Here is a 12150-nt window from a genome sequence, read left to right as displayed (position 1 = left end):
TTGTTGTTGTTGAAAATTAATTTTTTGTAATGAAAATTTAATTATTTCATTTTTGGTTAAATTTCTTTATTTAGCATACAAATTAACATATCGTCTCGTCTTCCTGACATTCGCGATGACTTTCCAATATATTCCATAAGCTCGGCTAGACACATTCAAAAAATTAAACTACTTTTTGGAAAACATATGTATTTTTTTTTTAATTGGTATTTTTTGGTTCAAAATTTTAGAAAAAAACTTCACGTAATGTATGCACGGCCCCTTATTTGAAAAAATTACATTGTTTAACCAAAAGACTGTTTCTTATTTTCTACGTTTAAAAATAAATGTTTAAGCTTTCCCCTATTTTTTCCCTTTATCGTGAAAAATTACCCTATTTCCCTTTAAATCCCTGCTTTTGAGCTCCTCTTGCCCTGCGATCTCTACAACCGACTCAAATATTTGAAACCTCCATCAAGTAGAAATATCGTAGAAAAGCTGAATTAGAGTCTTTATTTATATTTGAAAGTAACGTTTTGCAGGTTGCTGAGGCTATCGATGCTCACGTATCGATCGCACTAGTTACGCTACTGGGACTGAGAAACGAAAGACCGAGGCGAGGGAACCAAGCACAGAGGCAGAGGCAGACACCAGAGGCAGCCAGTGCAGTGTTAGTCAGTCTGGTTAGTCTAGTCCGTCCGCCAGTCCACGCCACTCCGCGGCCGAAAGCGTGTTGAATTTGAATGTTGATCCGGATTAGTGCTAGTGGTACGTCATCCTCCGTTAGTTTCTGCGTTATCAAATTTCCATAAACTTCTCTTCCGAAACCCACCACTAGAAACAAATCCAGTACTCCATCATGGCTCAGAAACCTTAAGAACTCTTTTAATTACTCCAATACCTCAGTAATCTCTCTACACTTTATCTATCGATGATTGCGAGATACGAGACTAGTCCTACTATTCCAACCCACGTAGTGCGTGTGATCTCACAATCAGTACCGGCTCTAAGGAATATAATTATCTACAATCTTACTCGAAAAACTAGATCCGAAATCAAGTGCTCCGAAAAACAGGACTTCCAGAATTCACAGAAAATCTAGTTGAAGTGTGTGTAGACTGTTTCTAAGAGTGTAGGATTGAGGGTAGTGTCAAAAGTACGAGTAATTCTAGACTACCAGATTCTGCGAAAATTGAGGGTGTTTCATCGAGGGAAGGAAGAAGAGCGTGCATCGCTTTCGCCTCGGCGTCTTGAAACCCGTCGCTCACCAACAAGGAACAAGCAGGCAAGGCGGACACGCACACTCACGCACTCTCCAAGCCCTCATTCCGTCTCCTTCTGACCGTCTGCTCCATTCGGTTTTCTTGTTTCCTTACCCCGCCCCTATTCGCCCTTCTCATCTCTTTTTTTCTCCATCGCATCTCTTTTTTCTCTCGATCGCAGGCTTTTTGAATCGAACTTTGTCGTCACGCAACCATGCCATCGAGGATCGGGGACTGCTCGGATTGAAGTCTTCCACGAGAAGGGCAAATCCTAGTATGGAAGAGGGCCAGCTGATGACAGAACTTCCGGCGGTAACGCCTACTCGTGGGGCGACTCTGATACACCGTTCCGGGCACTGTTACCAGCTCCATCGTCCTCACCTGGTGGTCTCGTCGCCACTACACAAGAAGCAGAAGCCGACGGACGAAGCGACGGATTCGCTGGACACGGCCGCGGCCGCGGTTGCGAAGGTCGTGGCCGCGGCGAATACTCGCCAGGAAAGCGGGACGATCACAGCCACCAAGAGGTCCGCACCGACCTCCACGCACCTGTGCCTAACTCACATCGAGGGCCCGACTTCGAAACGTCCCCGAATTCAGACGACAACTTTTTGTAACACTAGCACCAATGTTTCCAATTTGTATCCAGAAATCCTGGCTCATATCTTCAGCTACCTGGATGTGCGAGAAAGGGGTCGAGCTGCACAGGTTTGCTCAGCCTGGAGGGACGCAGCTTACCACAAGTCTGTGTGGAGAGGGGTCGAAGCGAGGCTGCACCTGCGGAGGCAGGCACCAGCACTTTTCACGAGTCTGGTCCGAAGGGGCATCAGGAGGGTGCAAGTGCTCTCGTTGAAAAAGGGACTCGGGGAAGTCTTCAAGGGGATGCCCAACCTCGAAGCACTCAGTCTTTCTGGCTGTTTTAACTTCACGGACACGGGACTGACGAATGCTCTGTCTCAAGAATTCCTTGTTTTGGCCGAGTTGGATTTGTCGCTCTGCAAGCAGGTGACGGACGCTTCCGTTGGGAAGATTGCGCAATATTTGAAGAACCTGGAGAAACTGAATTTGGGCGGTTGTGGGAATATCTCAAACACTGGATTAATGCTCATCGCTTGGGGATTGAAGAAACTGAAGAAACTCGATTTGAGGAGTTGTTGGCACATTTCGGATAATGGAATAGCACACCTGGCGGGGTTAAATAAGGACAGTTCGTACGGTAATCTTCCCCTGCTGGAGCATTTGGGACTCCAGGATTGTCAGAAGCTGAGTGACGAATCTTTGAGATATGTGTCTGTTGGCTTGACGACTCTGAAGTCAATCAATCTCTCCTTCTCCTGTTTTACGGACTCGGGGATGAAGTATTTGGCGAAGATGCCGAGTTTGCAGGAACTGGATTTGCGGTCTTGTGATAACATCTCGGAAATCGGCATGGCCTATCTGGCTGAAGGCGGGAGCAGGATCTCGTCGTTGGATGTGTCGTTTTGCGACAAGATCGGAGACCAGGCGCTGGTGCACATAAGTCAGGGTTTGTTCAACTTGAAGTTCCTGTCGCTCTCGGCGTGCCAGGTCAGCGATGAGGGGATCTGCAAGATAGCCAAGTCTCTTCAGGATCTGGAGACCCTGAACATTGGACAGTGTAGTAAACTAACGGACAAAGGACTGCATACGATTGCAGATAGTATGAAACATTTAAAGTGCATCGATCTGTACGGGTGCACGAGGATCACGACGAATGGTTTGGAAAGAATCATGAAGCTACCCCAACTCAGCACGCTGAATCTAGGACTGTGGCATGTACGGTGATAGTGGTTCCCCGGCGACTCAAAGAGAGAATGGTACGTATCTGACTGCGTGCACCACGTCGCGCACACACGTGCGCGAACACGTGATTTTTATTTCTCGCACTCTTCCTTTTTTTTTTCAAATCGAGGTAACCATGCTTGCAGCCCACCAGCGGGAGCTGATATAGCGTTTGCATCGGATTCTCTTTTTGGTGGATTCGAGCTTTTATTTGCCCTATGACTTTATGAGTTTATTTATGGGAGATTTTTTTTAACGAGCTTGACTTTTTTTATCCGTTTTTTTTACAGGAAAAATATGGAGTTACTTTTAGATTTTCATCACATGAGGTCTTTCAATGTACTTCATTTTGGAAGATTTACATTTTAAAAATTGGACTCGGTTGGAGGGATATTACGATTTATTGAAACATTTGAAACTAGAATCAGATGGTAGATTTTACGTAGGAAACCTACACTTTTACTCGTAATACGTAAAAAGTTTTAAAAATGGAATCTTTTTTGGTTGAAAGTGGATCCTTTTTGGTTAAAAAGTCAACTATGATATTTTTGATTCAGAATAATTTACCTCTTCGTGAAAAGTTCAAATTTTGTATTGAACATTTAATTATTCTGTTCAAAATACAGATTGAGATGCATCTCAATATTCATACATCTCTGCAGATTCATCTCTTCTGATAGAAAATCCATTTTGTTGTTTAACATTTAACTGTTTTGATCGAAATGCAACAATTTGATTTCAAAGTCATCCTTTCTAGTTGAAAATTCAACTATTTTGGATAAAAATTCAATCATTTCATCCTAAAATTTAAATATTTGGTTGAAAGTCAACTTTTTAGTTGCAAATTATTCCTGTTATCGGGATGAAATTTTTAACTGTTTTCTAGAAAATTCTTCTATGGCTTAAAAATATGACAGTTTGGGTAACATTTTCTTTCTTTTTTGACGAAAAGCATTGAATATTCAATTACATTAATAATTTTCGTATAAAATTCAACTACTTCATTAAAGGTTGAACTATTTTTTTTAAGTATCTTTTTGGATGAAGATGCGACATGGGAAATTCATGTATGTTCAAAATTCCTTTTTTTCTTTAGGAACGTTGCTGAAAATACTTCTTTTTCAGTAAAAAAAATAATACTTTTTTGTTGAAAATTCATTTTTGTTAAGATCCATAATTTTTACCTTAAAAAATCACCTTTCTAGCGTAAAAGTTCAACTCCTTGATTAAAGGTCGAATTACTTTTTGAAAAGTTAATCTTTTTGGTTGCAGATTCATAATTCTAGTTGATGCTTTATGCAAGTTGTAGAAAATTAATCTTTTTTTTGAAATTTTATGTTTTTTGGTTGATTCATCGTTTTTTAGCTGAGAATTCCTCTTTTAAATCCAAATTATTCTTTTTCAATCGAAAATTAACCTTTTTTGTTGAAAATTCAATTTTTTTGTTAAAGATTTATCATTTTAGTTGAAAGTTTATGTATGTTTTTGTTGAAAACCCAACTTTTTGCATAAAAATTCAACTGCTTGTTTAAATGTTGAAGTACTTGTAAAAAAAACTCAAAATTCAAGTATGTTGAACTACTTTCAAAATGTATCTTCGTAAATTTATAGTAGGGTGAGACGAAGATGAAAATTATTTTAATTAAAAAAATTCCCATGATCTAAAAATTTATTACAAGTAGTTTATACCGAAACTTTTAACTTTTAAGAATGTATATAATCCATCTATCGCATTGCGATTCTAAAAAAGTATAATTAATTTGGAATCGATAGATATACAGCTGGGTAACCCGCGCTCGGATGAAAATATTTAAAAAATAGATTTTTGCATTTCAATTTTTTTTTGTTTCAATTTTATAAAAATTTCTGAATACAAAAAAGTCTTCATTTTTTTCGCAGCTTTTAATCAACCATTTTCCAAGACTTATTTCCTATTTAATTTACCTCTGTTGAAATCCAGGGACTTTAAAATAATGTTCTATTAAATATCAAATTTCGATTGTTTACCACAATATTGTGTAATTGATCAATATTAAATAGATCTATTATACAAACTATGTAATATATAAAACTATAATTATATAAACTATAAATACAATAGATTCCCAATACATTTTTTTTAGGGTCCTAATGCTTTCCATTTTCATGTTGCATTGATTTTTAATTCCAAAAGTTTTCATTTTCGACCCGCCCTCCTAAATAATTCCACTAAAACTGATCAAAACTATTTAAAATTTACGAGTTTCTCCGTTTTAAACACTCTTAAAATCCATTAAAATACTAATCGAATTTTTATAAAATCACACATTTTTGGCAAAATATATATGTAGCTCAAGTTCCGAATGTTCAAATGAACGAAATATTTTTTCCCATTTTTATTTTATCCATCAATATTGTTGCAACTGCATTTTAAAATATGTATTATAATTCTGTTTCAATAATAAATGAATTCCAATATAAATAAACAAACACTTTAGCCCTTTTTATAGTTTACATAATTATCAGTAAAAAAAATCGTTAATTTGAACGTTCGGAACTTCAGGTACATAAAATATATTCTTTAAAATCAAATGAAAAAACTAAGAACAGCTTCATTTCCATGTTTGGTATGACCCAAAATATCTCTGATTTTTTATTTCTCTGCCAACTTTCTGCCATTGAAATAGTGAAATTAGTTCAAAATTAAGACTAATTACTTCACTTTTTATTTAATTAAAATTTATTAAAATTTAGCCGAGAAGTAAAAAAAAAACAGAGTAGAAAGCTATTACGTATTATAATTTTTTCTGGAAACCGGTATAGATACTTTCGGTCTTCACTTGGTCAAGATATGTCTTTTTCAGTCTGTTCTTCTCATTCTAAATCTAAAGGTTATATTGCCAAAAAACGCGTGATCAATTTTAATCTTTTTTGGTCAGTTTTATTGAAATTTTGTATTCTTTTGAATAAAATTGTTTTTTTTTTTATCAGTCAGGACATGTTAGTAATAATATCGACTACAAATTCTGGCTACGCTACTCAAAATTGCGATATACTTGTGGTAGCTACAAAATTATAGGCCCCGTGAATTATAGAAATAAAAAAAAAGAAATTCAACCCACCCTAATGTGTAGTTTTTTGGTATTATACAAGAACAAAAATTGTAGTTGAGTCTGAACCAAATATTTGCATAAAAGGCGACAAAAGCATTATCAATAAATAAAAATTGAATTGTTCTATTATTCATAATTAGTATTCGTCTATTCAGAAAATAATCTATATGTAGTTATGCAATCAGGAGAATAATACTTAGAAGTCTGAATAATTTCCTCTTTTCAATTCAGTGATTTCAAGAAACAAGTTCTATATTTTTAAAACCAGTATTACCACTTTTCATAGATATACATTTATTAGATCTCAAACTCCAGTTTCACAAGGCATTCAGTATTTTTATTTTTGAATCAAGCATCAACAGTGACCAAATACAAAAAATTGAATAAGATTTAATATCCAAACGAAAGTTATTAATTATTCCCAGATACAGATCTGAATTTTCAAACTTTCTAAAATCTGAATCCAAAAAATCATACCATGGAAGATTAAAAAGAGTATCTCAAATTAGCATATAGAAATATTTGAGTGACTAATACAAAATAAGTCTGGTAGAAATACTATTAAGTACAGTCACGGTAATTTCGAAGAAAGCATGATTCTATACTAACCTGTCCTTTTAACGGTAAAGTATCCTGCATTATTGTGTACTTAGGACTTAGTCAGGGTACTTAGAATAGAAAAGGGCTGGACCTGAGGTCCTAGGACCCAGCTAGCCTAGCCTAGGAAGATCCTTGGTTCATCCCCGGAGATCATAAAATTTATTGTAGTTAGGTTCAAACTTTACAATTTACATCTTTGCTTTTACGATCACAAAAACCATAAAATGAAAGCTCTTACAGCTTTACACCTTAATTTAACAGCTTAACAGTCTTCGTTCTAAATTAAAAACTGGCAATAACTATTATAGATAAAAGAGAAAGATACTATTCAATATCTAATCTTCACACTTTAGGAACTTTCGGTCTACAATAGTTGTAAAATTGGGCTGAGAAAATATTTTCGCCTTGCATTTTGAATTACTAAAATGTACCATCATCCCTCTTTATTACTTTTTATTATTTTATACTAGCATGATTGTTTTAAATATTTCTAATAAAAATACAAAACGTGGATGCTATGATTTTTAGCTGGGATTGTATAATTTTAAGTTCACCAAATTTAATTTGCAAGAGGGTGAGCTTAAAATATTTAATTTAGAGAACTTTCAAGTAAAAAATAAAATAATGATTTTTTATTTTGAGTTTTAAAGTTTTTAGTTATTAAATTTTTGGTTGAAATTATTTAACTACCAAGGCTTTTATGTCAAAACAAGTTTAAATATTTCATTTTAAATTTATTGAATTTTGAGTGATTCAAACTAATACTATTACTGTGAAGGCTCTAAATTTTTCAGTTTGTTGAATTCGAATAAAAAATTATTCAATTAGGTTCTCAATTTTAATTAAAATAATTGAGATTGATTCAATTGATTTTAATAAAAAGATTATTTTACATTTGTTTATCCTTTATTTTTTATTAATTGTTCAGCTTCGGGGGTTTTGAATCGGAATCTTAAAATTTGAATGTATTGTATAAATAATAATAATAAATTATTTTATATGATTCTGGAATTTGTCCCAAAAGTCAATGATTTAAATAATTACAGACTTCACCCTTTCCCCCGTTTCCATCCCTTTTCTGCTTTTTAAATTATTTCCTCTTTTTCTTCATACTTTCTAGAAGTTTAGGGTGAAATTTCAACTATTTGATTATAAATTCAATTGGTTGAAAATTCATATTTCGGTGTTAAAAGCCGACGGGATTATAAAACATTCAGCCTTTTAAGCTTATGATTGTACTTTTTTGTCGAAAATTCGCCTTTTTTGGTTTGCAAATTCAAGTATTTTGCGCAAACTTCATGGGTTTCGGTTGAATTTAACTGTCTTTGATTATAAATTAAAATATCTTTTGGTTCAAATATCAACTATTCCATTTTTGTTGAGAATTCATTATTTGTTGTTCAAAACTCAACTGCTTGGTTGAGAGTTCAACTAATTTGTTAAAAATTAATTTTTTAGTTAAAGATTTATCTATTTGGTAAAAAATGTAATCTTTCTTTGGTTCGAAATTAATTTTTTTAACTGAAATTTCCATTGTTTAAATTGTTAAAAATTGCTATGGTTGAAATTAACTATTTTTCATTTAAAATTCAACTCTTTTTTTGGTTGAAATCTCAACTATTAAATTTTAATTGAAAATTAAACTACTTGGTTGAACATTTTTTTTTGTAGATTCATTTCTGTGGTTAAAAATTTAACTGGGCTGTTGAAAATTTGATCTTTTTTCCTTGAAAATTAATTTTCTCACTGAAAATTCTACTGTTTGAATTGCTGAAAATTCATTTTTCCTTTAGTTGAATTCAACTGTTTTTAATTTGAATTATTTGTCGTCGAGTATCCACTTTTTTTTGTTGAAAATCCATGGTTTTCGGTTAAATTGAACTGTTATTGATTTAAAATTAAAATATTTTTTGGTGGATGTATCAACTTTTTTTCGATGAAAATTCATATTTTTTACTCGAAAATTGAATTACTTGGTCAAAATTTGAACTATTTTGTTAAAAAAAAATTTGTTTGTTAAGGATTCATCTCTTTAGTTGAAAATTCGTTTTTATTCCTTAAATCTTAATTTTTTAATTGAAAATTCCAGTGCTTACATTGTTCAAAATTGTTTTGTTTATATTAAACTGTTTTTGGTTTAAAATTCAAATCTGTTTTTGGTGGAACTATCAACTATTATATTCTTCATTGCGAATATATCTTTTTTGTCCAAACTTAAAGTACTTGGTTGAACGTTGGACTACTTTCTAGAAAAATCATTTTTTTGTTTTTAAAAAAACACTGGTTGAATTGTTAAAAATACATTTTTTCAAGAATTCAACTGTCTTTGCTTTAAAATAAAAATCTTTTTCGGTTAAAATACCAACTATTATATTTTTAAGCTTTGGTGAATAATTTAAATACTTGGTTGAAAGTTGAACTACTTTGTTAAGAATACATTGTTTTGTGGGAAACACATTTTTGGTTGAAAATTGTGTTTTTTTTTTGTTTTTTTTTTTTGAAAATTGATCGTTTTTAATCACAGTTTCATCTTTTTTTCTTACAAGTGCAGTTATTTGATTAAATATTAATTAAGAATTAAGATCTTTTGCTTTTAAAATATCAACTATTATATTTTTTTGAGAATTCATCTTTTTATTAAAAATTAATTTTTAGTTGTTAAGTATTCGTCTCTTTGGTGGGCAATTCAATTATTTTGTGTTGGGTTGAAAATTCATTTTTTAAGTGAAAATTTAACTGTTTCATTTATGGTTAAAAATTAACCTTTTTTAGAAGAAACAATAACAATTTGCTTGGAAATTCCTGTATTTTGTTGGAAATTCGTTTTTCTTGGCTTAAAATAAACTTTTTTACTCAATCTTACTTTTCTGGTTGAAAATTCATTTCGACGACAAATATATTTTGACTTGCAATTTTAAGGATTTGCAGAATTTCATATTGAATTCTATAAGGTACCTACATTAATTTTATTGGAAAGGATTTATTTCCTTATTTTTTTTCAAATACCCTATTTTCTGTGTTTTTTGCGATAATTTCGATCGTTAAAGTTGTAATTATTTATATCAAATTGACAAACAAATAAGCGAACTTAATTCGTGAAGTTGAAATTTTGACATTTACTGATATTTATAGATTTTTGAGTCTGAAAAGAGAACGTGCTTTACATGAAGTAGAACGTGTATTACCAGTTTCTCGCAATTTATGTAAACGCTGTAAGCAAGCAGACCCACTGTCACGAGACAGCGTAACGAATGCTAATCTAATTTGACCAACTTTTATGTAAGTGAAATATGGCAATAGTAGACCGCGTCAACAATTAGTCGGAATTAATTGAAATTACTTAAGAAGCGGGGAATATTGAAAACATTTTAACAATTTCGCAATTGCAAGTTAATAATTAATATAGAAATAAAGGTAAACAATCTTGTGTCCTCGAGTTTTTTTCCGTCTCTTCACCTTTATAGAGAAGTTTTATTATATTTACCACTTTTAAAAGTTGTTTCGCCTGTTACGTAAAACAATGCCTACAAAAACGCTTCAGATTCAAGTACGAATGAGTCATTTGTGGCTGATTGGATGAAATCAAAGACCGAAAGCTAAATACAAACGTCCTCAGAGTTAACTTTCACATTCAATTAAACAAATCCATAATCCGGAAAATAGGGGAAAAATCAGTAAGATCATACAAGTTTCTCACTAGCGTCAATAAAAACTGAAGAAATAGATTTGTTGGGTCAACTATTCATTATTAGTAAGATATAGCATTGTTATTTTATTAGTCAGCACAACAATTCCATTAGTTCCAATGACTATTCAATTTGTACCAGCAACTAAGAAAATGATAAAATTATGTATCAGTATCATATCTTCCAAACTAAATAATTGGCTCAACTATAAGAAAGTTATTTTATTATTGATGTAGGTTTTTTTGATCAGGGAAATTAATTAATAATTTTAGATGTTATTGGTCTTAAGATTAATCAGGATTTTAATAATGTCGATTAAGGCCACTAGACAAAATCAATAACATCTAAATTATAAGAAAGCTACTACTAATTTTGATTTAAAATTAATTATTTTTGGCTGAAAAGTCTAATATTATATTTTTGGTTCAAAATGAATATTTTTTAGTGAAAAAATTCCTTATTTTGTTGAAAAATCGAATAATTTCTTTGTCGTCTTTTCTGTTCAAAAATGTCACTGTTTTCTTGAACATTCATCTTTTTTAGATCGAAAATTCGTTCCTTTGGATTGAAGATTCATGTTGTTTGCTGTCTTTGCTTGTCTTCTGAACTTGCTAAACAATTCAACTATTTTATTGAATTCATCTTTTCGGGTTTCAAAATTAACCGTTTTCTAACTAAATTCCACTTTTTGGCGTAAAACATCAACATATTTGGTTATAAACTCAATATGTTTAGACTTATTATTCTGTTTTTTTGTGTGTGAAAAATTATCCCATTTCCCCAGTTTTGACATCATTTTGAATTGTGAAGTCCGACTTTGGATCTTTTGAAATTTTCAGACCTTCAATCTAATTATTTCTCTTTTCTGTTTTATTCAAATAATATAATTCTTGTGTTTCTACTGTACGCAGTTGATAAGGGGAGATATTATTATGAGGAGCAGGTGCAGAGTACGCATAGATATTGGCTGTGCAGCCTTTTTATTTTAAAAAATGTCATATTTTTTGCTTGGGATATCAATTCAACTCTAGCTGAAAATTTAACTATTTTTAGGTTGAAAATTCGTTTCTTTTTGTTGATAATTAATTTTTTCAGCTAATAATTCTATTGTTTGAATGTTTGAAACTTTTTGTTGTTGAAAATTTAACTACAGGGTTGAACGTTCAGCTACTTTGGTAACAAAAATAGTTGTTTTTTAGTTGAAGATTCATTCATTTGCTGGATTAACTGTTTATTTTATTAGCTTTTTTGCATAAAAATTAAATTTTTTAAGTGAAAATTCTACTGTTTGAATGGTTGAAAATTTATTTGTTTTGGTTGAATTCGACAGTTTTTGATTTAAATTAAAATGATTTTCTATTTTTCGTTGAGTATTCATATTTTTTGTATAAAAATGCAACTACTTTGTGTAAAAACTCATCAGTTTTGGTAAAAATTTAATTTGTTGTTGTTAAAAATGCAACTGTTTGGTTGCAAATTAATCTGTTTATATTGAGGACTAACTATTTTGTTGGAAATCCGTAGTTTTTAATTGATTCAACTGTTTTTTATTTGAAGTTAAAATCTTTTGCTGTTAAAATATCAACTATTATATATTTCCGTCGACAATTCAGCTTTTTTGTTTAAAAAATCAATTACTTTATTAAAAATTGAACTACTTTTTTTTAATATCTTTTCGGTGAGGATTCATAAGCTCTTGATTTAATATTAAAATCTTTTTCGCTTAAAATA

At 31.7% G+C, this 12150-nt stretch overlaps 1 protein-coding gene across 1 annotated transcript in view; it reads left to right on the top strand.

Annotated features, from left to right (window-relative positions):
* Positions 1 to 656: 656 nt before the first annotated feature.
* The window catches only part of LOC117179605 (F-box/LRR-repeat protein 14), a 33292-nt gene continuing 21798 nt past the window's right edge, over positions 657 to 12150 (top strand). Inside the window, exon 1 of the mRNA XM_033371586.1 lies at positions 657 to 3076. Within this exon, the coding sequence (XP_033227477.1) occupies positions 1518 to 3044 (1527 nt within the window). The 5' untranslated portion in view covers positions 657 to 1517 and the 3' untranslated portion in view covers positions 3045 to 3076. The remainder of the gene's footprint in view (positions 3077 to 12150) is intronic.

Source organism: Belonocnema kinseyi, chromosome 9, assembly GCF_010883055.1.
Source record: "Belonocnema kinseyi isolate 2016_QV_RU_SX_M_011 chromosome 9, B_treatae_v1, whole genome shotgun sequence".
Taxonomy (NCBI): domain Eukaryota; kingdom Metazoa; phylum Arthropoda; class Insecta; order Hymenoptera; family Cynipidae; genus Belonocnema; species Belonocnema kinseyi.
This window is presented reverse-complemented; position numbering and strand designations above follow the sequence as displayed.